General features: G+C 40.1%; 1 protein-coding gene across 1 annotated transcript in view; it reads left to right on the top strand.

The window, feature by feature from the left end:
- LOC131253930 (RNA cytidine acetyltransferase 2-like) overlaps nt 1-24,548 on the top strand; it is a 77,266-nt gene extending 52,718 nt beyond the window's left edge. Inside the window, exons 11-26 of the mRNA XM_058255033.1 lie at nt 161-255; nt 7,376-7,499; nt 7,578-7,665; nt 7,788-7,887; nt 7,968-8,020; nt 17,269-17,445; nt 17,535-17,572; nt 18,213-18,306; nt 18,748-18,927; nt 19,035-19,143; nt 19,255-19,324; nt 19,408-19,552; nt 22,819-22,947; nt 23,153-23,293; nt 23,773-23,838; nt 23,961-24,548. Coding sequence (XP_058111016.1) covers nt 161-255; nt 7,376-7,499; nt 7,578-7,665; nt 7,788-7,887; nt 7,968-8,020; nt 17,269-17,445; nt 17,535-17,572; nt 18,213-18,306; nt 18,748-18,927; nt 19,035-19,143; nt 19,255-19,324; nt 19,408-19,552; nt 22,819-22,947; nt 23,153-23,293; nt 23,773-23,838; nt 23,961-24,218 — 1,867 coding nt within the window. The 3' untranslated portion in view covers nt 24,219-24,548. The remainder of the gene's footprint in view (nt 1-160; nt 256-7,375; nt 7,500-7,577; nt 7,666-7,787; nt 7,888-7,967; nt 8,021-17,268; nt 17,446-17,534; nt 17,573-18,212; nt 18,307-18,747; nt 18,928-19,034; nt 19,144-19,254; nt 19,325-19,407; nt 19,553-22,818; nt 22,948-23,152; nt 23,294-23,772; nt 23,839-23,960) is intronic.
- The last annotated feature ends 1,293 nt before the right edge of the window (nt 24,549-25,841 follow it).

The following is a 25,841-nucleotide window of genomic DNA, read 5'->3' as shown; positions in this document are numbered from 1 at the left end:
GAGGCTCACAACCAGGGTTGTTGCCTCAACTAGGGCCCAGTTGAGGCACATATGGAGTAAACACCTGCAGCATGTGCCTAGCTTGCCTTTTAACTACACTGGTTTGATCTTGATTGGTATTGATCTTTAATTGTTTATTTATTTTTTTCTTTGTGAAAAGCTATGAAGGCACTGGTCGCTCCTTATCGCTAAAGCTTTTGGAACAACTGGAACGGCAAAGCCAGGAGTCAAAGAGTGTGGGTGGATCTGACTCTGGTATATATATACATTTTTTAAATTCTTTTTCTTTATTTGAGCTTCAGTTGGCTTTCGTGGTTCTTGTCTTTTTATATATTCAAGTCTATTGAAAATCTTACTGTTTGGCATCAAAAGCAATTGTTCTGGTTTTAGTAGCCCTTAACTTTGATGAGTTTAGCAATTTCTCTGACTTCTTTGCAAACTGTCCTCCCTGGAACAAGTCTAATAGTCTAAAATTAAATTTGCTGATTCCTGTGAATCTAACCTTTTTGTTGAGATTTAAAAGGACAAATAGCCGGTTGTCCTTTAGTCCTTGGTGGGAGCTTGTGGGTGTGACACCATGACTTGCTGCAATGTGGTAGCAATTGACAGTACTCGCTATTTAGCAACCAAGGGGTATGCTTTGTATGTATCTTTGTAACAATCATACTATCCCTTTTGCCAATTCTGCTGGTCTTTGGGGAATGAAAGAACAAAAGAGAGATCTAGTGAACCTTATTGTCCACAGCTTGTACTTCAACTTTAAGAAGTGTAGCTTTGACTTTTTATAACTTCCATTTATGATAAATTCTTTAACATGATGCGAACGACATCATTCTACAGCTGGAACTGATTTTCTGGTACAGAGATGTGGTCTTTAAGCACCCTCTTTCATATCGGAGAGTGTTCCTCCTCATTGGCTATCCTCCTAACATATTTGAAAATGACATCCAATGATTCCTTCGAATTGAATAGTTCATTCGCATTGTTCATACTCTGTAGCCACCCAGTAAAAATCATTCATCTTTTTCTTTGGACTAGAGCTAATAACTTCCACTATTAAAAAATTAGAGCTGGAAAATCCTTAATGCTTCAAGAAGAGCCTAAACCTAAGCCAAATTTGCCAATGACACAGAGTTGTGCATTAGTATTTCCACCTTGTAGATGACCTGGGCCAAGAATCAGGCTGGTCACTAATCATGCTGGCCACACCTATATGTTGAGTGTAGACTTCCGGCTATCTTTTAAAAATCTTTTGTTGTTTTCATATGCACAGGACCCATCTGATTAGTTGACTTCCTGAACTTTTTGCCCAGTCCATCTTAGTGATGGGGGCCAACATGATGCATGAATACATGATGCATGAATTTGAAATCAGAGATATGCTAGGATGGCACATGCAGTCACATCTGTGTTAGCAAGCTTTTCGTAAACCACCTCCCCTTATGTGGAAGGACCTTCTCTGGTGCACCACTTCCGCTTCTGCTCCTGCATCTGCATTCGCTCCTGCATCCTTGGGAAATTTCCCTTCCTGACATTTAGAGAACCACTACATCTCCTTGTCGACACACAATCTACTTCTGCTCTTGCTTTGTGCAACTAACTGCAATTTGGAGACATCATCTTATGGTAGCTTCCATCTAGCTGCAGTCTTTTCTATCCCCACCTGTTCCAGCATAATTCACTGATTTCTCAACAAAATTTCCACCTGAAATCCTCTATAACATCAATGAAAAGTATCGTTGAAATGACCAATCTCTTAATTCTCTCTAAAATTATGTGGGGCTGATAGTTGGTATATAGAGGACCTAGAAGTTCCATTAGAGGTGGGCACCGGACGACTCGATCCGGCTAATTCGACTCGTCCGACTCGACCCGAACGAAATGGGTGAGTTGGTCCAAACCAAGTAAGCTTCGCCCAATCCGAACTCAAATCAAATCGAGTTCGAGTTACCCAGTAACTCAACCCGACTCGACCTGAAACTCAATCCGCTTAGACTTGACTGTATCCGAAACCCGACTTGACCTGACTCTCTAACCCTACCCCGACCCGATCCAACCTCTCTCCCTCCCTCCCTCCCTCATCCTCCTCCTCTTCCAAGCCCAACAACCACCCAACACCATCACCCTCATCCTCCTCCTCCACTCTCTCCTCTCCACTGCCTCCCTCCCTCCCTCATCCTCCTCCTCTTCCTCTTCCAAGCCCGGAAACCACCCACCACCATCACCTCCTCCTCCTCCTCTCTCTCCTCTCCACTCCCTCCCTCCCTCCCTCCCTCCCTCATCTCTCAATCCGACTCGGTGCCAACTCGACCCGACTTGGTACTTCTCACTGGATTAGACTTGGTCCAGATCAAGTCCAGGCCAGACCGAACTCGGATCGAGTCAGGCATGCTGGACTCGGTATCGAGTCGGATCGAGTTCGGGTCAGGCCTATTTCAAAACCGGATCGAGTCGAGTCAACCCTAACTCGGTCCGACTCGACTCGACGCCCAGTTCTAAGTTCCATTGCTTTGTCTGACATCAAAACCTAACTCTCTTTGGTGGATTTTTGGTATCACGTTATCCTTGAGTTTTTCCACAGCTACATGCAGACAGTACAACCAGCAGGAAGCTTTTATTGTTAGTGAAAAACTATGGTTCTTTTTATATATGTGGAGATCCATCTATGATTAGAACTGCTAGAAAATGCTCTTGGCGTACAAACTGCAGTTTAATGGAGTCCTAGCTACAGTTTATGGTTCTATTTTTGTAGCACCTCACCATTCATGGTCATGCTAGGTCATAAAATATCTTGCATCTTAGCTTTTGTTGCGACTCTTGCTTCTGAAAACGCTCCTCCTACTTCTTTCGGTAACCATGATTAGTATGGTTGTAATACATCAGCATTCATGCTTCATATATGTATTGGTTGCGAATGAAAATCTTGAAGCCAAGAATTTCATTTCCCAAAATATTTATGTTCTCGGGTGGTGTCTTTCTGTCACCTAATTATGTCATCCCTCCACTAGTTTGATTATCTAAGTGAATGGAGAAGTCTATGTTCACACAGGGTGGTGTCTTTCTCTGTCACCTAATTATGTCTTCCCTCCACTAGTTTGATTATGTACGTGACACATGCCCGCACACGCACGCGCACACACACACACCATCCCATGTGCGTGTGTGTGCGTGCGCGTGTGTCACACACACAATGTGTAGGGGAGCTACGTGCAATCCTATGAGTTGCCCATCCTTGATTTTTTATGGGCCCACTATGCCATGTACGTGAAATCCACTCCGATCATTGCCTGTGCCATCCCATGTTAGGTCGAGGGCAAAAAACTGAGGCTGAGCCATGATTCAGGTGGGCCCCACTGAAGGAAATAGTTGGTAGAAATGTCCAATTTTGATTATTAACAAGGCCCACTGTGATGGTTATGTGAAATCCACTCAAACCATTATATGCCACACTAAAATTTAGGCATGGGACCCAAAAATCAGGCCCATTTGTGAATCATGTGGGCCACACGAAGGGAAACAATTTGGAGGGTGTGCGTTGCCCTGTACACTATATCAAATCGTGTGGCACACTTGAATCATGAACTGGGATGATTTTTGAGCCCTACATCTAATATCGGGTAATGCACCTAATGATCGTAGTGGATTTTGGAAATACAGGATGGTGCGGTCACCTTATCAGCGACCCCGCCATTCACTTAAAAGGAATTTACGAGACAAAGTAGCTGAGGGGATTTTGTATTGCCAGTATCGGTGCTTTGTGGGCCCCACCATGATGTATGTGTTTTATCCACATCGTCCATCCATTTGGCCAGCTCATTTTAGGGCATGAGTTGAAAAATGATGTAAATTCAAATCTTAGGTGGACCACACCATAGGAAACAGTAGTAATTGAATGCCCACCATTAAAAACTTCTTGCGGGCCACACAAATTTTGCATCAAGCTGATATTTGTGTTTTCCCTTCATCCAAGTCTCTGTGACCTAATCAACAGGTTGGATGGCAATAAACATTACAATGGGCCCTCAGAAAATTTTAACGGTGGGCGTTCAATCACCACTGTTTTTGTGGTGTGGTCCACTCCAGATTTGGATTTGCCTCATTTTTGGGCTCATGCCCTAAAATAATGATCCAAAATGGATGGATGGCATGGATAAAACACATACATTGTTGTAGGGCCCACAGAGCAGTGTCTAGTAGGTCGCTAGTGGCAGTGTCAACATGCAATACGTAAATGCCTTTTAAGGCTTGCCTAACCTTTTAGGTTATGTAAGGCGTTGTTTGATAGGGTGGTTGCACCATCTTGTATTTCTGAAATCCACTCTGACCATTCGGCAAGTTACATAATATTAGACATTGGGCTAAGAAATCAGCCAAATTCGTGATTCAGGTGGGCCACACGATTTGAAACAATGTACAGGGTGACACACACTGTAAACTGTTTCTCTTGGTGTTGCCCACCTAAATCATGGATGGGCATGATTTTTGGTTCCCATGCCTAAATTTTAGTGTGGCATTAAAATGGTTTGAGTGGATTTCACATAACCATCACAGTGGGCCTTGTTAAAAATCAACAATTGACATTTCTCCCAACTGTTTCTTTCAGCGGGGCGCACCTAAATCACGGGTCAACCTCAATTTTTGGCCCTGGGCCTAACATGCAATGGCAAATTTAACGATTGGAGTGGATTTCATGTACATAGCATGGTGGGCCAATAAAAAATCAAGTGTGTCAGACTAATTCTATCCTCGATTCTTGAGGTTCTATCCTCGACTCTTGAGGATAGGAGTGCACATAGCTCCTCTATGATACAGTTCGTAGGGGATCACTCTATATATGTGTATTATATTATGTACTCATGTGAACTTCCAGTGAGGCCAAGCTTTGTGAGATCAACTGTGATGTTGTTGGACATCCACTCCATGCTGGGCCATGGGCCTAAAAATCAGGCCAATCCATTACTTAGGTGGGCCACACCATAAACAACAGTTGAGAGTGGATGCCCACCCATTGAAACCGTCCAAATTGTTTATAGGGCCCACGGAGAGTGGTTCAAACATCCTGCCCATCCATTGGCTGCGTCGCACTTGGATGAGGTGTCACACCAAATTTCAGGCCATTCCAAAACTCAGATGGACCCCACCAATTTCTTTTAGATGTTTTGGGCATGGTGCACATGGCTTCAGATTGTGTGGCCCACTGAGTTCTGGATATGGCTGATTTTTGGGATATTCCATAACCTGGAGGGGACCTACCAAATGCATGGTGTGGTTGTACAACACATCACAGTGGGCCCATGGAGCACTCCCATGAGATCGACCTATAGCACCTTTTCCACACACACACGCACGCACACACACACACTAGTCTCAAGTCTTAACTGGTTGGACCACAAGTTATAGTTCACTCAGATGATAACTTCCAACCTCTTAAGTGCATGTGACATCCAACCCTTCCAATAGGTTGGCCCCACCATGAGGATTGCCTAGTGCAAAAATCAGCCTATCTACTAATCAAATGGGCCGCGCATAAAAAAAATATTCCAGCCATTGATAAATAGCAAAACACAAGTATTGTGCACTCAATAAGTGGCTGTTGATGAATTTTCCAAAAGGTGATCCTCAGTAAGTATTTTCCACTCAATAAGTGGCTATTGATGGGGCTAACCTATTGGATGGGTTGGATGTTGTACATCTATGAGAGGTCGGAAGTTATCTGCTGGTTGGGCCATAACTTATAGTCCGACCGGTTGGACTTGAAACCTCTCTCTCTCTCCCCATCTCTGCACACACACACAACATGTCCAGGCTCTACATGCATTTGGAAGAACTAATGGAGTATGTAGTATTGTGAATGCATCTGAGTGATATTAACTTTGCGCCGCCACTCTATTATTAACTGCCTACACCTCCCTTCACACTTTCCTTGACTATGGTTTTGTTTCAATTGTATCCCTTGGTACCATATCCGTTGTTTGCCTAAGTCATCTTTTCAACTTGAATGAGTTACTCAAGTTTCGTGCCTTTGGGCCTGTTTGGCAGACTCCTAAAAGTGAGTTCATCTCATTTTAATTAATCATATTTATATATTGGAGATTATATTTCTTTTCGGTAAGGACTAAAAATAATCTTGATAACCAACAGTCTTGATCTCTAATACATACTTATGGTCAGTGTTCGAAATATCAGTATTGCATTACGTATCACATCCTTGGTATACAGATGCGTATCGGTTATCGCATGGGATATATCGTTTCTATTAGGTAATTTATCATACTTTTTGGGAAACATGGGGAAAATTTGGGAAAATGGTTGAATTTTTATATGAAACTTCAGGGATTGTTTAAAAAAACCTTAATTCATTTTTTAAAGTTTCCTTTGTATAGGGTCCTAAGCTATGCGCTTTCTGATTGAACTAGTGCAATTATATTCAAATTGAATGCATAATATTTAGAGTGTATGTGATGATCATTTCATCAAACACTCCTAAATACTTCGAAATTAGTCTCACCTGACAGCTGATTGAAGGGACATTTCGAAATTTTTTAAAAAATAATTTTTAATTAAAATATTAATTTTATTTTCCGAAAATTGACAAGGACTTGACAAATCAGTAGATCAGCCCTCATATATGCTTGATTTCATGTTTGGAGTGCAACATTGCAAGCAATTTTGGAGAAATTGGGAAAATTTTGAGTTTTCCCTAAATCGGACCACCATACACTCTAATTTTGAAAAAAAAACTTGGAGAACATGAAGAACCAATGGATATCGAAATCAAAGCTCCAACTCCATGATTTTTCATGCAAAACATGAAGAACCAATGGATTTGTAACCATTTGATACTGATTTAATATAATTTCAACAAAAAAAAGGGACCGGAATTAAAAATTCTCACCGGATCGAACATGTGGGATATATCAGCCGATATTGTCAATATTTAAAACATTGTTTATGCTTATCTAAAATGAAAATTAAATCATTTTTAGGCATTTGCCAAACAGGCACTTCGCATTCTCTTGCATTTGGGGTCAGTTTGGGTAGATAGGCAAAAGTTTTACAATTAGTTTCTCACTAGACATCGATCTTCCCCTTTTACTCTGGTTCAGAAACTGGCTGTGTCAGAGGTTTGCTTTGACAACATTCACATGCCAACATGGTCCCACAGTACTCACCACCATCACAACTAATAATTGCACACCCCTAAGGGCAAGCAAGCAAAGAAGGATCGTGGATGGGCAGCCTCCAAGTCATTGCTGCAAGAGGCATACTCAGACATGGAATTGCATATTTTCTTTTACTAATACAAATTACACTTGTTTCTTGTGCATCATTATTATTGAAGTTAATTTGATGCCCTCGTGCCTTTGTATCATAGGTAGGTCTTTCAAGAAGGTAGAATTGCATGAATCTATCAGATATGCTCCTGGTGATCCAATTGAGTCTTGGCTTCATGGTTTGCTTTGCTTGGATGCTACAAGTTCTGTCCCTAGACTCAGTGGGTTAGTATCTCCTCTTGAGTGCCTGGAGAGAAGCAGCATCTCCCATATCTCTACTGATGTGACCTGTTGTACTGCTAGGTTACCTGATCCTAGTGACTGCGACCTCTATTATGTAAACCGGGACACACTTTTCTCTTATCATAAAGATAGTGAGACATTTTTGCAGGTAACTAAGTGGTCATTTTGGTACTTTTTCAAAATCGAGATCTTCCTGTTTCACCGTTACTTAGTTTGTCTACGAGGGTTGACTAACATATTGCTGATGTTTGTGACTTCTGTATTTTACAGAGGATGATGGCACTCTATGTTGCTTCACACTACAAAAATTCTCCAAATGACTTACAATTAATGGCTGATGCTCCAGCACACCACTTGTTTGTGTTACTTGGTATGTTTATTTTATATTGAACTGCATTTTTACATCTTTTGTTCCTAAGATGGACAGACTGCTAATTACTCCACTTTCAGGTCCGGTTGATGAGTCACAGAACCGCCTTCCTGATATATTATGTGTCATTCAGGTTAGGGTCTATCTTTGCTGTTTGTTTGTGTATTGTATATTAATGCTGAAAACTGGGTAGTTTTCATATCACACATTATATAATTGAACCATTCTATAAATATTCCTTCAGAAAATGCCATATCTATCATCTCGTTCCAATTGTGATGTTATTCCCTTTTTAGCAAAATTTAATTTATTATATTGCAATAGCTTGAATATTCTTAGCATGGTTTGAAATATCGTTGGATATGGCTCAGTATCATCCGAGTTGTATTGGTTTTGGTTACTACTGGTCCAATACGGACCCTCTTAAATGGGGTGACTTGCACTGAATAGGTCTGATTAGCCCAACTCAGCATTGACTCGTAGCCTACTTGGATGAGTCAGGGTGATTTGCCAGGGAGATGTTTTATTATTATTAATTTTTTTTTTTTCAGTGACTAGTCCATGAGGGAGGAATGGTGGCAATGGGCCAGGTAGCCTGCCTGACCCTGCTCTGTGACGGGCTTGGGCCTTGCATGTGTAGCCTGATTAATTTTTGAGTCAGGATTCGGCTGAAGTCATTTTCAGCCAGAGTCGATCTGGCCCAATCAGGCCCGACCTGACTTTATATGTACATAGTATATTATACCAACATGCCATTCCAATCCTCCCATCCATCTTCAATGTAGGCTGTTGGTTTCATTCCTCAAAATGTCCATTTCGTTTTGCATGTGTGGTCCACTTGACAAATGGATAGATTAGGAACATTCAAGTGGGAAACATGGATTTAATCAATTTTTGGGCTGGGCTGAGTTAGGTTGGGCTCATGCCATCCAATTTGCTTTTCATGTTAGGACCTGGCTTGGCCAATTCTTTCTAGGTTGGGCTTGGCCTATTGTGCTAGGCCATGTTGGGCTTGGGCCTTGGATCTTAAGTTTCAAGCTAGGCCCGGGCCTAGCTTGGCCCTGCCCAAACCTGACACATTGCCACCCTAGGAGGAAGGGAGATTTTTTTAAAAATATTATTTTCTATTTCTTTTAATTATTTTCTGATTTTTTGGTGAGTCATACCATACATGACTATTTGTATTAGTATTGGCGACACGATTCATTCTTGTACCAAAATAGGTCGTACTTTGAAATCGGGATCTTAGACCGTGATTCCTGATGTATATGGCCCTCGTTAATAAACCTTAATACTTAACTCCATTTTACTTGCATTGAGTTCACTCAAATACCCGACCACGTCTTGATTGACAGGAGAGAGAGCCATTAACTTTGTTAGTGAGGAGAGGTATGAAGAGAAGACTAGAAGGGTAGGTGGAATGTTGCAGGATCCTTTTAACTAGGGGGGCTCTCTCTTTGAATACGCTTCTGGCTCCTGCTCCTGCTTAAGGATTTTAATATCGGTTTTGGAGTGTGACTCATCTTTGTCGAATCCACACACATCTGTCTTTTTCCAGAGGGATGGATCAACATTTATTAACTGCACAAGTCAAAGGAGGAAAGCAAGGCATAATAGTAGGTGGGACAGAGTAGGAGTGTAGGAAAATTGAAGAAAATCAATCAACTTCTAGCACCTACATTCTTTGCAAAATCTTCCCTTTACATTTAGCCTGTGACATTTACTAGTAGAGGCCCCGTGGTGTATGTTGTTAGCACATGACATAGTTTTGATTGACAAGATGAGGGAATGGGTAAACACAAAGCTAGAGCTACGGAGGGTTGCTTTAGAATCTAAAGGTTTTAAAATTATTCAAACTGAAACATACTATATGGAATGCAATGTTTGTGACAATAGGAGTGGAAATGAGAAATTAGTTAAGACTGTTGACCAAGAAGTACCCCAAAATGACCATTTTTGATATCTTGGGTTGGTAATTTAGGAGAACAGAGTGACTGAGAAGGATGTTGTTCATAGAATTAGAGCTAGGTGGATGAAGTTGAAATGCGCCTCTAGATTTTTGCATGATAGCTGCCTACCAATGTAACTGCTGGGGAAATTTTATAGGATAGTTGTAATACCAGCTATGCTTTATGGGACAAAATGTTGGGCAATCGAGGAACGTGTTCATGGGATGAGGTTAGCTAAAATGCGGATGTTGACATGAATGAGTAGCAAGACAAGCAAGGATAGAATTAGAAATGAATGCAATCACGGGAACTTTAGGTAATAAGATGAGGGGGATGGTTTGGCCATGTGCAACGGCAACCAAGAATTGCACTGGTTAGAGTAGCTAGTTTGTTCAAGCAGAAGGCTACAAAGGGTAAGGGGAGGGCCCAGAAGGACGTGGGTGGAGCCATGGAGGTATTCAGAAAATACTTAAATGATCTATGGCTTAACTAAGGATACGGTCCTTAGTAGAGTGGAATGGTGGAACAAGGTTCGTGTAGCTGACACTGATTAGTTCGGGTCAAAGTTGGCAAACTCGGGACTTGTACAAAACTCGGTTTACCTTAAAAAATTTGACTTGGGCAACTCAATGCAGGAATCAGGATGATTCATGTTTTGTAGAGTTGGGGCCATTGCTCCATGTGTAGTGATCTATCCATCTAAAAGTGATGTAGGACATGAAATTCAAGTATGATGTGCAAGATTTTCTGGCTTAAGATCACATTAGTTCAAAAACAATTGCACAAATTTCCATATCCCACATAAAAGTGCAAACACTCAATCAATGAGAATCTTATGCAGATCCAAGCCTACACATGCTAGGGTTGGATCAATCAAAATTATAAACCAAACAAGAATCAAAGGAGGGTAAATTCATCCACACATGCACAGAAATATTTTTCCGATCCAAGGGGTTCATAAATTTCAATTCAGGGAACCTTAAGGTTGAAGAAAGGGCATGAAATTGGGTTTTTGAGTAATTTAGGGTTAGGTTTAGGGATTTTAGGTGAAAGCGGAGTGAAAGAGATGAGAGAGACGAATCAGAGAAGTACCGCACACGTGGACAACAACAATGGCCCAGACGCATGTGTGTGTGATCTCGGCCGCATGTGTGTGAGGCCCACTATTTAGAAAAAGGCCACCCTGGCCTTGGTCGGCCAGGGATAGACTCCAAAACCCCCAAATTGCAGCTTGATCTGATGCACGGTTTGTGCGTGGTGCTCTGCCGAAGTTTCAGCTCTTCTGTAGGGCCAGATTCTGAAAATCTGTTGAAGAGAGGAAATTTGATGCAATAAGGGATAGATTTGTAGTGCAGACGATTATGGGAGATGAGAAGGGTGGATGGTATAAGATGGGGGCGGATTGGGATAGATGTGGCTTCGCACCACGGTAGTTAACCCTTCGATGAAGGGAGGGCTTCGCACCCAATTAGGCTTCATAACTCAGAGAGTAGGAAAACGCAGAATTTTTATTAACCTTCCATCCTTCAAAAAATCTACAAGGGGTGCCTATTTATAAGAAAACCCTATACCCCAAAACTCGCGCCATGTGTGCAACCTATTACTTGGCGATAAAGTAAACCAAAATAAAAACCAAACAAAGAAATCTAAAGCGTTCATGATGTTCTAAATAATAACCTAAAATATGAAATCAATCCGACTAGTGGGTCATGATAATGAGATCCCATGGTAAGCTTTTTTTATTGTTAGGCCCACTTTTTAAAATCAAAACTTCGTCTCCTAACTAGGAGGCCCTTCCTAGACGTCGTCATCAATCCAGATCGACGGTGGAGTCCTTCTGGCGTACGTGCGTAAGGGGCGGCGTGCGTGTGTGTGCACGTGATGCCCCCATCAGGTCTCCCTGGCTGCGAAGATTTCACCACTGGCGAAATAAAACTCGTGAACCGCTCCAGGATATCAGGATCAAGTCTCTGAAGCTCCTCCTCAGTGAGCCACGTGCTGTCTGAAGTTGGGCGTGACTTCCATTTAACCAGGTACTTCTGAAACTCGCCGTCCGACGTTGAAACTATCTGATGGTCCAGGATATCCTCTATTTCCTCTCTGGGTGTGTGAAGGTTAGGTATGAGAGGCAGAGGCAGGGGAGAAAGGTCAGGACGAGTAGGTATGGGAGGTAGAGGCTGGAAAAATGGGTCGGGTCGGGTAGGTATGGGAGGTCGAGACTAGGAAAATGGGTCGGGACAGGTAGGTATGGGACATAGTGGCTGGAAAAATGGGTCGGGAAGGGTAGGTATGGGAGGTAGAGGCCGGAAAAATGAGTCGGGAGGGGGCTATGGATCAAGGGATAAATTTGGAAAATCAGGATGGGTGGGCCAAGGGCCGGACAAAGTATCAGTGGTCACCTGAAAAGTAAGTAGACCCTCCACATCGAATGTGAAACTAATTCTCATGGAAGGTGGAAGATCTACCTCATGCACATTGAGACCGTTTCGTTTTATAATTTTGAAGGGTCCAGTGCTACACGTGTGTAACTTACGAAGGGCTCCCGGAGGGTACCTCTCAGACCTGATGTGGACCATCACCGAGTCTCCAATATTGAATTCTTTGAAACGTTTATGCTGGTTTGCAGAAAATTTGTAATGTTCATTACTAGTAGTGATCTTCTACTTGATTTCTTGATGCCATGAATGAATGTGAAGCGTAAAAGACTCTGCAGGCTCTGACGCCCTATGGGACAGTGACATAGGGACAAGATCAATATGTTTCTCAGGTTTATAAACAGTAACGACTTCATAAGGATTGAGACCTGTTGACTTATTGACAGAACTGTTAAACGCAAACTCGGTTATAGGTATTACGGTGTCCCATGTTCTAGTGTACTCTATATCCCTCGTAGGGGGAGACTCATCCGGTAGATTATAAGGAAAGACATCACGTAACTCATCAATCATCAGAATGGCCTCAGTGGGTAATTCTATACTAGCCTCTGGTGCACTTTCTCCAGCCACAAGGCCGCACATGTTGTACCCCTCAAAACAGTGGTCTTGATGTCTCTCATGGGGTGGGTGCACGGGTGCACGCCCATAATTGATTCCTTGACCAAATCCATTCATTGGTCTATTCTCCAGGCCACTTACCTGAGATTGGACATATACCCCAATGGTGGGGTTTGTCCTGATGATGGTCTTTAGTTGGGTAATGCGCACATCAAGCTATTCAAAGCATTGGTGTATTTTGAAGCGCTTATCCAAAGACTTAATCTGCTGGGACAGCTTGTTTAGTGACTCTAGTAGTTGTTCCATATTTAGTGTAGGGTGCAAATCAAAATTCAGCAATATAGTTGTCAAAATATAAGAATTTTTTTTTAATTTTTAATTTTTAATTTTTTAAAGAAACAACTTAGTTTTTAAAAACAAAAAATGAAAGCTTTTGAAAACAAATTAGGAAAGTTTCTAAAAAAGTAACCTAGTTTCTAAAAACGAAAAAAAAGAAAGTTTCTTAAAACAAATTCGGAAAGTTTCTAAAAAAAACAACTGAGGAAAGTTTCTATATATATATATATATATAAACAAATTAGGAAAGTTTCTTAAAAAACAACCTAGTTTCTAAAAAAAGAAAAAGGAAAGGAAACTAGTTTCTAAAAAAGAAAAAAGGAAAGGAAATTAGTTTCTAAAAACAAATTAAGAAAGTTTCTAAAAATAGAAAATGAAAGTTTCTAAACCTATAAATAGAAAGCTAAGTTAATTTCTAAAATAATTTAAATAAGGGGATAACAGAAAATTTCAGCAGCTTATGTCAGGGTTTATGGACCTCTAAACAGTCATATATGATGAGAATTGATGCGTAATGGACATAAACAACTAAACCCTAAACATGTAATGCATTCCCCTATAAGAATCCTAAGCTTTGATACCAAATTTGATGTAAGACATGAAATTCAAGTATGATGTGCAAGATTTTCAGGCTTAAGATCACGTTAGTTCAAAAACAATTACACAAGTTTTCACATCCCACATAAAAGTGCAAACGCTCAATCAAGGGGAATCTTATGCGGATCCAGGCCTACACATGCTAGGGCCGGATCAATCAAAATTATAGACCAAATAAGAATTAAAGAAGGGTAAATTCATCCACACATGCACAGAAAAAATCCCCGATCCAAGGGGTTCACAAATTTCAATTCAGGGAACCATAAGGTTGAAGAAAGGGCATGAAATTGAGTTTTTGAGTAATTTAGGGTTAGGTTTAGGGATTTTAGGTGAAAGCGGAGTGAAAGAGAGGAGAGAGACGAACCAAAGAAGCCCCGCACACGTGGACAACAACAATGGCCCAAACGCACGTGCGTGTGATCTCGGCCGCACGTGTGTGGGGCCCACTATTTAGAAAAAGGTTACCTTGGCCTTGGTCGGCTAGGGATAGACTCCAAAAATCCCAAATTGCAGCTCGATCCGATGCACGGTTTGTGCGTGGTGCTCCGCCGAAGTTTCAGCCCTCCTGTAGGGCCAGATTCTGAAAATTTGTTGAAGAGAGGGAATTTGATGCAATAAGGGACAGATTTGTAGCGCAGATGATTATGGGAGATGAGAAATGTGGATTGTATAAGATAGGGGTGGATTGGGATAAATGTGGCTTCGCACCATGGTAGTTAACCCTTCGATGAAGGGAGGACTTCACACCCAATTAGGCTTCACAACTCAGAGAGTAGGAAAACACAGAATTTTTATTAATCTTCCATCCCTCAAAAAAGCTACAAGGGATGCCTATTTATAAGAAAACCCTATACCCCAAAACTCGTGCCATGTGTGCAACCTATTATTTGGCGATGAAGTAAACCAAAATAAAAACCAAACAAAGAAATCTAAAGCGTTCATGATGTTCTAAATAATAACAATAAGCAAAACCTAAAATATGAAATCAATCCGACTAGTGGGTTATGATAATGAAATCCCATGGTGGGCTTTTTTTGACTGTCGGGCCCACTCTTTTGAATCAAAACTTCACCTCCTAACTAGGAGGCCCTCTCTGGACGTCGTCATCGATCCAGATCGACGATGGGGTCCTCCTCCTTCTGGCGTAGGCGGCGCGTGATGTCCCCAACAAAAAATGCTGATCAAATTGTAGATGAAGCAAAAAAAGGGGGGGAGGGGGAGGGGGAGTAGATGGTAGCAACCATCTGATTTTTCCCTTGGAATTTGAGTACTTTCTATTTTATTTTAACTATCCATTTGACAACCAACATTTGGATGGTTAGAATTGCTTGATTTGTGTGATTCTAGAGACATGCTTCATACATAATGTACTCCACATGTTTAGATAGCCGTATATGAACTGCATATGTGAAGAAGATGAGTCACTACCAATTTAAAAATCACAGTGAACTATCTTAGGAGCCAACCCCTTGGGGGTTTGCAAGAGGTTGGTGGTTGATAAATAGGCACTTCTAAGTTGCATTTATGGCATACAATACTCAAATTAAACTTTCCAAATTGTGTGGCCGACTATAGATAGTTCATCTTATCAAAAGTAGATTGAATGGATGATCATAATCTTCCATTAGTGGACATATGTTTTGCTAAATTCGGCCCATAAACTATTTCTCATTTCAGCCATTCATTAAATATCCACAAATTTATTAAACAGTAATTAAATCCGTTTAAAACTATATGAACTAATTCATCTAAATAAAACCATAATTTGCACGGTTTAATTTGACTTATATTCCACATTTAAAATGTCCTGGTGCTTGAGTATCATCCATCATGCTCTACCAGAGTATCAAAATTTGTCTTTTATTTTAGGATTGAATGGTAGTCATGGTTGGACTGAAAGATGCAGCCACAACAGCCGCATGCCATAACCCACAAGCATTATCAACACAGAAAGAGGAACAAGGAGAATAAGGAAGGAGGAAGAAAAAGAAGATAGAAGAAGGAAAAAAGGTGAAGGAAGAAGAAGAAAGGAGGAGAAGAAGAGTATGACTTGCCTAGTTCTTGTGACTCATCCGAGTCCCCAAGTTAAGGAAAACTCGGAAGAAGTTTTTTGACTTGTACTATTTTTACCCCTACTGAATTTGCATAAATTTTGACTTGGTGGGGCAGAAAAACTGGGCTGACTTGGACAGGTCCTAAGTCCACTCACTGAGTTGACAAACCTTGGTTGGGATAAGGCTTAGATTAGATGATGACATTTAGTATATGTTACACGGTGGCCGTAACAGTCACCACCATTACCGATACAAGTAGCGGCCATGACAGTCGACCCCCGTAACGGTTGAAAATTTTCTTTTGCTCAAAAAATTTTGAAAAATATCTAGAAAATCAAGAATAATGTAAATATTTCAAATATGCATTCATTTTTTTATTTTTTATTTTTTATTTTTTGAACATGTTTATGGTAGTACAACGACTCTCTGGTGAGAGTGTTGTATCGGGCTGTCTAGTGAATTTTTTAAATATGATTATGTCTCTAATGTTAACACATTGCAATCAAGCATTAGAACTAGAAATCAGGAAAAAAAAAATAATGCATAAATACTACTTTTTCAATTTTACGAAAAAAAAAGGCCTCGGAGCTTCTATTCGCTCAAATAAATTCAATCTATGGTTTTAATCTTAAAAGCTATAGTAGGAGTGGTTGAAATCTGTTGTAAAACGATATAGGAGTGTTTTTGGAATGAGAAAAGTGAGAAAAAAAAGGAGAAAAATGAATTTACATGGAAAAAAATTGATAATTTTTTGACCGTTACGGTTGTTACCGTAACGGCCTTTACGGCTACCGTAACGGCTGATAGGGTCTCAAAAAACCAACTGCCCCGTTTCACCTCAATATCGTGTAACGGTCATGGCCATTACCTATACGTATCGGCCTTTACGGGTGTATCGTAACGGATATGGAACACCTCGGGCCGCACACACATGAATCAACTTGTCCATCATTTGTTGTTTTCATTAAACTTTTATCCTTATCCTGTTTGATTGAATGAAGGTAGGGTTTTTTTGAACATTTTTATTCACAAGTTATGGAAGAAAAGTGTAGGGATAGTATTTTCATATCACTTTAAGATAATTCCAAATTATCCCAATTCTTTTAAAGCACCCAATAGAGCCAATCAAGTTTTTTGAGCATGACTTGATGAAATAATCGAATTTCATGTCTTAAATCTTGACAGACATTTCCACTAGTAACTCAACTTAAACTTTGTTCTAGTTGAGTCCACTTGAGTAGTTTTGGATGTATGATTAAAGAAATGTTGTACCCATTCTTTCTGCTTATCTTCTTTTCCTTCACATGAAGATTTTTTGTTCTAACTGCCTTTCTTTTTTCTTCTACTTGAATGTGGAACATTTCAACCCATTCTTATTAATCTCAGAAAGTTGCTTCTATTTCTTATTAGTAAGATCCTTTGTGAGATGTATTAAACTATCTCTGTCTGCAGGTCTGCCTTGAAGGACAGATTTCTCGTGAGTCTGCAATGAAAAGTTTAAGTGAAGGTCATCAACCTTATGGCGATCAACTACCATGGAAGTTTTGTGAACAGTTTCAAGACACAGTTTTTCCAAGTCTTTCTGGAGCTCGAATTGTTCGCATTGCTGTCCACCCGGAAGCCATGGGGGTAATCCTGTTGTATAAATAACAAATTGTGTTCACTATTCAGTATTCTATGTCCAAGTTTATAAATGTTTGCATTCTGATTCATTGCAGCTAAGATATGGCTCAACTGCGGTGCAGCTTCTGACAAGGTCTGTATCTTTGGCTTTATTTTGTTACCTGTAACTTCCCTTTCATTTCATAAGCCTGCTGAAATGCTTAATGAATATCTCGCTGGAATCTTGAAGATCCGAGAAAGAGCTTGAATTGACATACCTTTGCCCTGTTGAGTGCATATAGTTTTATTTATTTTTTCTTTTTGATTGGTAGGTTTCTTCTGTACAAACTTTTATTAAAAAGCAAGATGAGAAATCGTCAGTAGAACAGCTACAAACTTAAGCTAACAAGAGTTCAAAAAAGAAACAGGACAAAAAGAAAAAAAGAAAAAGAAAAAAAAAGAAGAGCTTCAGGAACAAAGCTCATTCTATGACATCCAGTCTTGACCCCTGAACACTTCATTTGGAAGCCTTTGCTGATTTCAGAAATATCTCCCATTCCGCAGCCTATATTGACCTTAATCCAGCCAGAATTGACAGTCTCCACAAAATCTTCACTTTTTGAATAAGGCTGATTCCGTGCATTGCTTAATAAAATCCTCACTTAATAAAACTTTTCATTAGCCAAAAAAAATTGTGAGGATGTGATTTTGACTTTCAGTGCATGTTGTTTTTTATCTGTTCCATGAAGGATGTTTAGAATGGACAATATTTTTTCATTTTATCCTTTCTGCAGGTACTATGAAGGGCAATTGACTCATATCACTGAGGTAGATGTTGAAAATGTTGAGAAGAGGCTCCCTGTTAAAGTCATGGAAGCTGCCGAGAAGGTTTGTTTTGAACTATGGTTGATGACATGATAATTTTCAGTTGAAGCCTTAGAAATGAATCTTAATTCACAGTAGAGCAAGCTTGTTTAGGTGCTTGGCCAAAAAAAAAAAGAGAGTTTCCAAGGCAAACATTCTAGTCCAAATATCCCCTAGTATTTTACACAATCGTCCAAACTCTGTTGGTTGCATCCAATGTTGCAACTGAAATTTCAAAAGGTACCGGTAATGTTTTCAGGTTCTATCAAGAAAATTGAGTTTGATAATGTGAATCCACCTATTCATCATGGAGCATCCAGGCTATACGTTTCTCACTATTAGATACTCTTGCATGTTTTGTTCTTAAAGTACTAATATTGTGGAGTCTTTTGTATTGTCAGAAAGCATTGGTTTCCTTGACCGTTTGGTTTGAACTTTCTCATTTTAGAGTATAAACGCTTGCAGGCTTCATTGCTAGAAGAAAATGTAATGCCCAGAGCAAACCTTCCTCCACTTCTTGTTAATCTTCACGAGCGACAACCTGAAAAGCTCCACTACATTGGCGTTTCTTTTGGAATGACACTGCCTCTTTTCAGATTTTGGAGAAGACACAAGTTTGCTCCTTTCTACATTGGCCAGATTCAAGTTATAATATCATTAACCTTTTCTACTATACTGTTGTGATTTGATAATTACTAATAATGTATGGTAGAGGATTGATCAGTATGATAAATTTTCTATTTATGCATTAGAGTGCCGTGACGGGCGAGCATACTTGTATGGTCCTCAAGCCATTGAATAATGATGAGATTGAAGTCGATGGCTCGAGTAAATGGGGCTTTTTTGGTCCGTTCTATCAAGGTGAGTCAGTTCTAAGCGATACTATACTATTCTGTGGTTATTCTTAAGTTTGACCAGGCTATTGGGTTGCTTGAATTCATGAGTCGGACAATTTTCATGGTCGTTTTACAGATTTCAGACGAAGGTTTACCCGTCTTCTGGGTTCTAGCTTCCGAACACTGGATTGTAAGCTTGCTATGAGGTCAGTCTTTGAATCTCACCCTTGCTTCATATAAGAGTGTCAACTTGACATGCTATTTCTCTACTTATCTTTTTCTGTTGTAGCATCTTGGACCCGAAGATCAACTTCAAAGATGAACTGACGGCATCCACTGAAAATGGATTTTTAAAGTCCCCGAAGGAATTATTATCACCATATGATATGAAACGGCTAGAATCTTATACCAACAATCTTGCAGATTATCATCTGGTAAGATATTGGCAATGCCAACAAACTGGTGTCCTGATTCCTTTGTAATCAGTCATTCACATAACTTGATATTTGTTGCCTCTTTCATATAGTAAGAAATTTCTTTGCTTTTACCTTTGAAGTTGAGATCTTATAGTAATTACAATATACTCATAAGATTGTTAAGAAATCGCATGGGTCACGTTAACCTTTGTTCTCAACTTTTATCTGCTGGAATTGGTAGCAGCTCTTAGAGACATCTACAGATAAATTAACACTGGCTTCATTAATTCGACTTTTGTTTGGAAAGAGTTCCGGGTGACGAGTTCCCAGGAGTCCAGGACTTGTAAGTTGGAATGCCAACAGAGGTTTTTGTAAAATATTGGCAATGAATTTGAAAGAACTAGGTTCTGTCAGGCTTAATTTTGATGGAAGCTTGATGGTTAACCTGATGGACAGAGGGGAGAGGTTGATCTTGTTTCCATACCAATTGGAATCGAGGACTCAAATGAAGCTGAGGAGAATTGAAGACTCAAATGAAGCCTGCTTGAATGCACTACATTAGAAGAGTTGAAAATTTTCAAGGCATCTTTGTAGGGCATCTTCCTATTGAGGAGTCAACTAATCTATTAAAAAAGAGAGAAAAAGAGGTGACTCAACTACTGCCTATCATGGCATAAAATGGAATGCGGGTTGTGGAGATTACTGGTAGCTTGTGCAATTGGTTAAATTTTGGTGTTTCAGTTTAGTCATGTTTTGTGGTGAGGCTAATGAAGTGAGGAGTGGTCTTTAGCTGAATAAGTGATAGATTATTGGTTTATCTTGAGCAACCTCTCCCTTGCTTGTGTATTCTTATCTCCCTTTAGAGTTCAACTTACTGTTCATAGAACTCATGTATACATGCATGTACTTCAAATATATATATATATATATATATATATATATATATATATATATATATATAGACACACACACACATGTGAAAGAAATAGAAAAAGGAGGCTAAAACAGAAGCAACAGTAATGTAAATCAAAACATTGAAATGGCTAATGTGGTTCTTCTGATGCTGTGGCGTTTCAACATTATGTAAATTCACTATTATGAATCTTAGGGTTCGTTTGGCATCTCTACTCTAATTCAATAAGAGTTACTCCAATAAGCTCTTTTTGTTATAGCTCTTGTTTTAAATAACCTCGTTTGGTAAAATTACGTTTTCAAGTCCAAAAAAAGCTCTTATTTGAAATAAGCTCATTTGGTAAAACCTTCAAATAAGAGTTTTTTTTAGGAATAGTTGATGTCATTTTTAAAGATTGCAACAACTCTATTATAAGAGCAATCCAAATGGTTATTTTGATGGATCTCACCATAGATGAACCATGCCCCAAATGATGAAAGAATGGATGACTACAATCTTTATATTTTAAGACATTTGGGCCATCTGTTATCTCCTACATTAGATGTGGATCAACCATCACATGGAGACCCACCTCTGATTTGGACCATCCATTGTGTGAGCCAAACCTTCAAAGTGGGCCGTCCGTCATACAAGGCCCGCTTTAAATGTGGACCATTCATCATTAAGGGCCCACCTTGATGTAGGCCATCCATCATGTGCGGCCCACCATCAATGCTAATTGTCCTTTATGTGTAAAATAAGTTGTAAAAAATTAAGTGGGTTTATTTTTATTTATTTATTTATTTTTTTTGGGGGGGGGGGGGGGGAAGAAAAACACAAGTTCCATCTTATCAAGTGGGAGGCAGTTCGTAAGCCTTGGGATTGTGAGGGAGCTGGTTTATGGAATTTGGAGGTTATGGATTTAGCTTTGTTAGAAAAATGGGTATGGAGGTTTGGAGCGGAAGATGGCTCTTTTTGGAGAGAAGTGGTAGGTAGGAAATATGGGGTGGCAGATAGGGGTAGGTGGACTGGCTCGTCTTTATTATATGGGGCATCATATCTATGGAAAGTTGTCGCATTGATAAAAGTAAAGCTTGGGAATGGATAGGTTTCTTTTTGGGAGATATTAAGAAAATTAGGTTTTGGGAGGATATATGGTTGGGGGATAAAAAATTAAGCGAAGTATTCCCACTTTTAGTGGGGGTGGCAAAAGAGGCTGACCTGAAGGTGGATAGATGTTTCTCTATTCAAGGAGAAGAAGCATTTTGGGCTCCACTGTGTAGAAGGAATTTAGAGGATGAAGAGACTGATGAGCTTATCGGTCTTCTTGAGTTGTTGTCCAAAGTGAATCTGGTGATTTCTAAATTAGACTCGATGAGGTGGTTAAAAGATAAGTCTGGTCAGTTTTCAGTGAAATCTTTTTACATGGATTGATGCTGCGAAGAGGTCAGTCCAACAACATTTCTGTCGGGTTAACGCTGTGCCTCCAAAGGTAGTGGCGCCTTGCTTGCCTAGTGGGAAGAAAGTGTTAACAGGAGATAATCTCCGCAAGAGAAAGATGATTCTTCCGAATTTATGTCTACTATGTCACCACGGCAAGGAATCAATGGATCTTCTTTTATACATTGCCCGTTGCAAAAATGTTGTGGGATAGCTTTTTCGACTTGTTCGGTGTAGCATGGGTGATGCCGAGTTGTGTTGCTTGCGTTCTTTTGATGTGGCATGGTGGGGGAAAAGGGAAGGTTGGAAAAAAAATTTGGTGGTTAAGTTTATTAGCGGGTATCTGATTCCTATGGACGGAAAGGAATGAGGGATGTTTCAAGAATTGAAAGGGGCAAGTATTGGAGGTGTTTAATAGGGCCAATTCACATGTAATGGAATGGGGGATAGCATCAAAGTTGGCTAATAAACTTGGCTAGAGCTGTAATTTTCTTGCAGTCTATGGGTGTATGTATTTTTTAGACCTTGGCCTTCGATCAATAAAATTATCAATGTTCAAAAAAATTATTGATATAGTTGTCACTGATAAGATTTACTTCATTGATTAATGAAACAATGTTTTCCTATTTACTGTTGTTTATTTTAGTATTTCTTTACATTTACTTGGATTCAATCTTGAGATACTGCCTCTGCTTGGGGGTTATCAACACGTTCTTTCTTAGCTACTACATTGGGACCCGCATACTTTTACAATCATTATTTTTCCTTTAGCGATGAGACAATTTTACGTATTTTGTAATTCTATTGAATAATTATTCTCTGTGCCCCTTTCTGTATTTACTTCCAAGATTAACTAATAATATTTTGCAATTCAAGTACTTTTCTATGTCGTGTTTTGATCCTATTTCAAATGATGCTGGCGAATACAACTAATTGTTTCTGCATTTTGTAGATCCTAGACCTTGTACCAACCCTTGCTCATCAGTATTTCCAGGAGAGGCTTCCAGTTACTTTGTCAGCTGTTCAGGCATCAATTTTACTCTGCATGGGCTTGCAGAACCAAGATATCACCTATATTGAGGTTAGATTGAATTCTCATTCATGGAGTAGCTGATTAAACTACTTAATCTTAGCAATTAATCAGGACTCGATCATTCCTCTAAAGGAATATCTATCAATGCATATGCAGAGTGAGCCAGCCATGTTATAATGCAGTAGAAGTCAATTCGTTTGATTATATATGTTGTTGTGATGGGCTCAACATCTTTAGTTTCTCGATTTAACAGGGACAGTTGACGCTCAATTCGCAGAAGATAGAAAGGCATCAGATACTGTCCAATTTCATTAAAGTTATGAAAAAGTTCTACCAGTACCTATACAGCAATGTAGCCAAGGAGATTGATTCGTTGCTGCCTCGGCTCAGTGAGGTACGTGAAGAAGAGGACCTAAGCGATCCTTAAAGTAGTAGATTTTTTCCAAGCTTATCAAGGGCCTAAGCGTACTAGCCAGCCTGCGCCTAGATGTCAAGGCCCTGGCTGGCTGGTAAGCTTAGGCCTTTGATAAGCTTGGAAAATTTTTCCTTATGCCAAGGCAGTCTTCAACCTGTCCATGGCAGCGGCTCACTTTTATTAGAGTAGCATGCCAACACAGTCTTCACCAAAGCCCCACCTGATACATGTGCATCCCAAAGGGCAAGCAAGCAAATGAGGGTTATGGAATCTCCAACCATCCATTGTTCCACTAAGATCTAACTGCTGTCTTCTGTTTACCAAGTTTTTAATGAAAAGACGGCAATAGCAAACAACGGTTCTATTGCTTTTCAGTTTGCTGCCCAAAATTATTACCAACCAAAATCTGAGTTTTGACTCCACTGTTAAAATCTTTCAATTTTTCTTTTTTTATGTAGGTTGTGATGGAACCTCACAGCATATCCTTGGATGATGATCTTAATAATGCAGCGAAACAAGTCAAGGTGAGCTTTGCAATTCCTAATCCGCTGGTTCTCTGTTCAGCTGTCCTTCGATATTAAATTTATTTTGTCTGTTTCTCTGTTCAGCTGTCTTTCGATATTAAATTTATTTTGTCTGTATGTAGGAGAAAATGAAAGCCGAGACGGATCGCATGCTGAATCCAGATTTCCTCCAACAGTATGCGATTGTGGATAGAGATGCTGATTTCGAGGAAGCTCTGCACAATGGGATGGGGAAGATTTCTTCAAGTGGCATTGTTAGCGTGAAGTCTGATAGGAATAAGGAGAAGCATGGAAAACACAAGGAAATGCATGGTAAGAGTAACAAGAAAAGAGGAACTGATGGCAGTGGATCGAGATCAAACAAAAAGAAGAGATTCTGAGTTCTCGGCCTTGCATCAAGAGATCTGTTGCCTGGTGGTTGAGAAATTATCAGGTCCAGTTGCAACAAATTTTCGTAATGCACGTAGCCAATTTGCCATGGTTAGCAACTGGGGGAGAGAATGAGAGTTTCTTCTAGTTATTGGTGGAGGAAAAAAAGAAGGAAGAAATTAAGAGAAGCTAGATTAATTTATTGTGCGAGTCTAGGTCCAGTTTTGATTCCAAGTTGGATTAGGTTTTCTTCTATATAATTTGTATTTGGTTCTGGTAAATTGTTATTATTATTATTATTATTATTTTCCCAGTATGTAAGTTTTAGCTTTGTTATTTTACTTCATTTGTTATATTAGGTTATCGTCCGTTTGGGTAGGGGATCCTACTAAATTGGGATTAAACCAAATCCTGATTAACCCCATGCCCACTACGTTGGATTTTCTGCACTAAAGCAGCGCTTCTCCCTCCATAAATGTAAATATGGAAGTTTTAGAAAACTTAATAATATCTAATTGCAATAATGTGGAGGAAACCGTCACTTCAGCATGGTGAATTCAAATGGAGAGCATGCAGCCTGGCGAAATTAGGATCCACATAAAACCCGATTCTGCAAGATCTTCTATCCAAACAGACCTTTACTCTTTTCAATTTTGTCAAAGGAACATTATGTTGAGAGGAGAGGAACCAGAGTGTCTTGAGTTTCAGTAGATGCAAGAGTTTTCTACCCTTCCAATATGTTACACATAGGCCCATGGTTTGGCGATCCAGACCGTGGATCCGATTGTTTCATAGATGGGTTGGTGATACAGACCCTTTTGGTCATTGGCCTCTCTCCATGGAATCTGTACTGTTGCTTTGTTTTCATGGATTTGTATTTGTAAGGCATTGATGGAAGGGCTAAAGATTTTCCTTCGTGGGAGGTTCTGGCATCCCCTGTCCATGTAGACTGAGATTGATGGTGTGGATCGCTAGAACATGGGCCGCATGACTACGCAATGGGCTGTATAATTCATCTGGAAAGAATTGCCAATAATCCGCGGGCCACGGCCATGTTGATGTGTGCTCTCTCAATCCGTGTGTATATTTCTATTAATTCTGATTCTGATTTTGAGGCCCAGGGAAGCAGATTACTTGATTGGAAGAGGCTGGCAAGTAGCAAGTTTTGGTGTACATGGGGCTCACTTGTGTTCACAACTGGGCATACCACAGACATGCTGACATGCAGTTTGGTTGGGTTAGATGCGGCTAGGTTGCATGGAGTACAGAGGACTTTGGGTTGGAATTCAGAACGGGTGGGGTTGTGGATTGGGTACCATTGAGGTATGCTTGGGCTGGGCTTGACCCTCAACCCCACCCAACCCAATCCAATCCGTCCAAGTTCCAACCCTATGGACAACTAACTCGAATACGAGCAACATTTAGCTAAGGTCCAAATTTAATAAGCAAAACCTAGGATGGATGGTTAGGATCATCTAATACATCGTACTAGAGGTGTACACAAGTCGATCCGAGTCTAGCTGGCACAGCCACTTGCTGACCTCAGCTCGAACTCGGCTCAGCTCGATCCTCGAGCCTAACTGGTCAGCTCGGTTCGGTAGCAGCTCGGGCCAGTTTGAGCTGAGTTCGAGCCA

The sequence above is a fragment of the Magnolia sinica genome, chromosome 1 (genome assembly GCF_029962835.1).
Source record: "Magnolia sinica isolate HGM2019 chromosome 1, MsV1, whole genome shotgun sequence".
Taxonomy (NCBI): domain Eukaryota; kingdom Viridiplantae; phylum Streptophyta; class Magnoliopsida; order Magnoliales; family Magnoliaceae; genus Magnolia; species Magnolia sinica.
The sequence above is the reverse complement of the archived record's forward strand: the minus strand, read 5'-3'. Positions and strand labels throughout refer to the sequence as shown.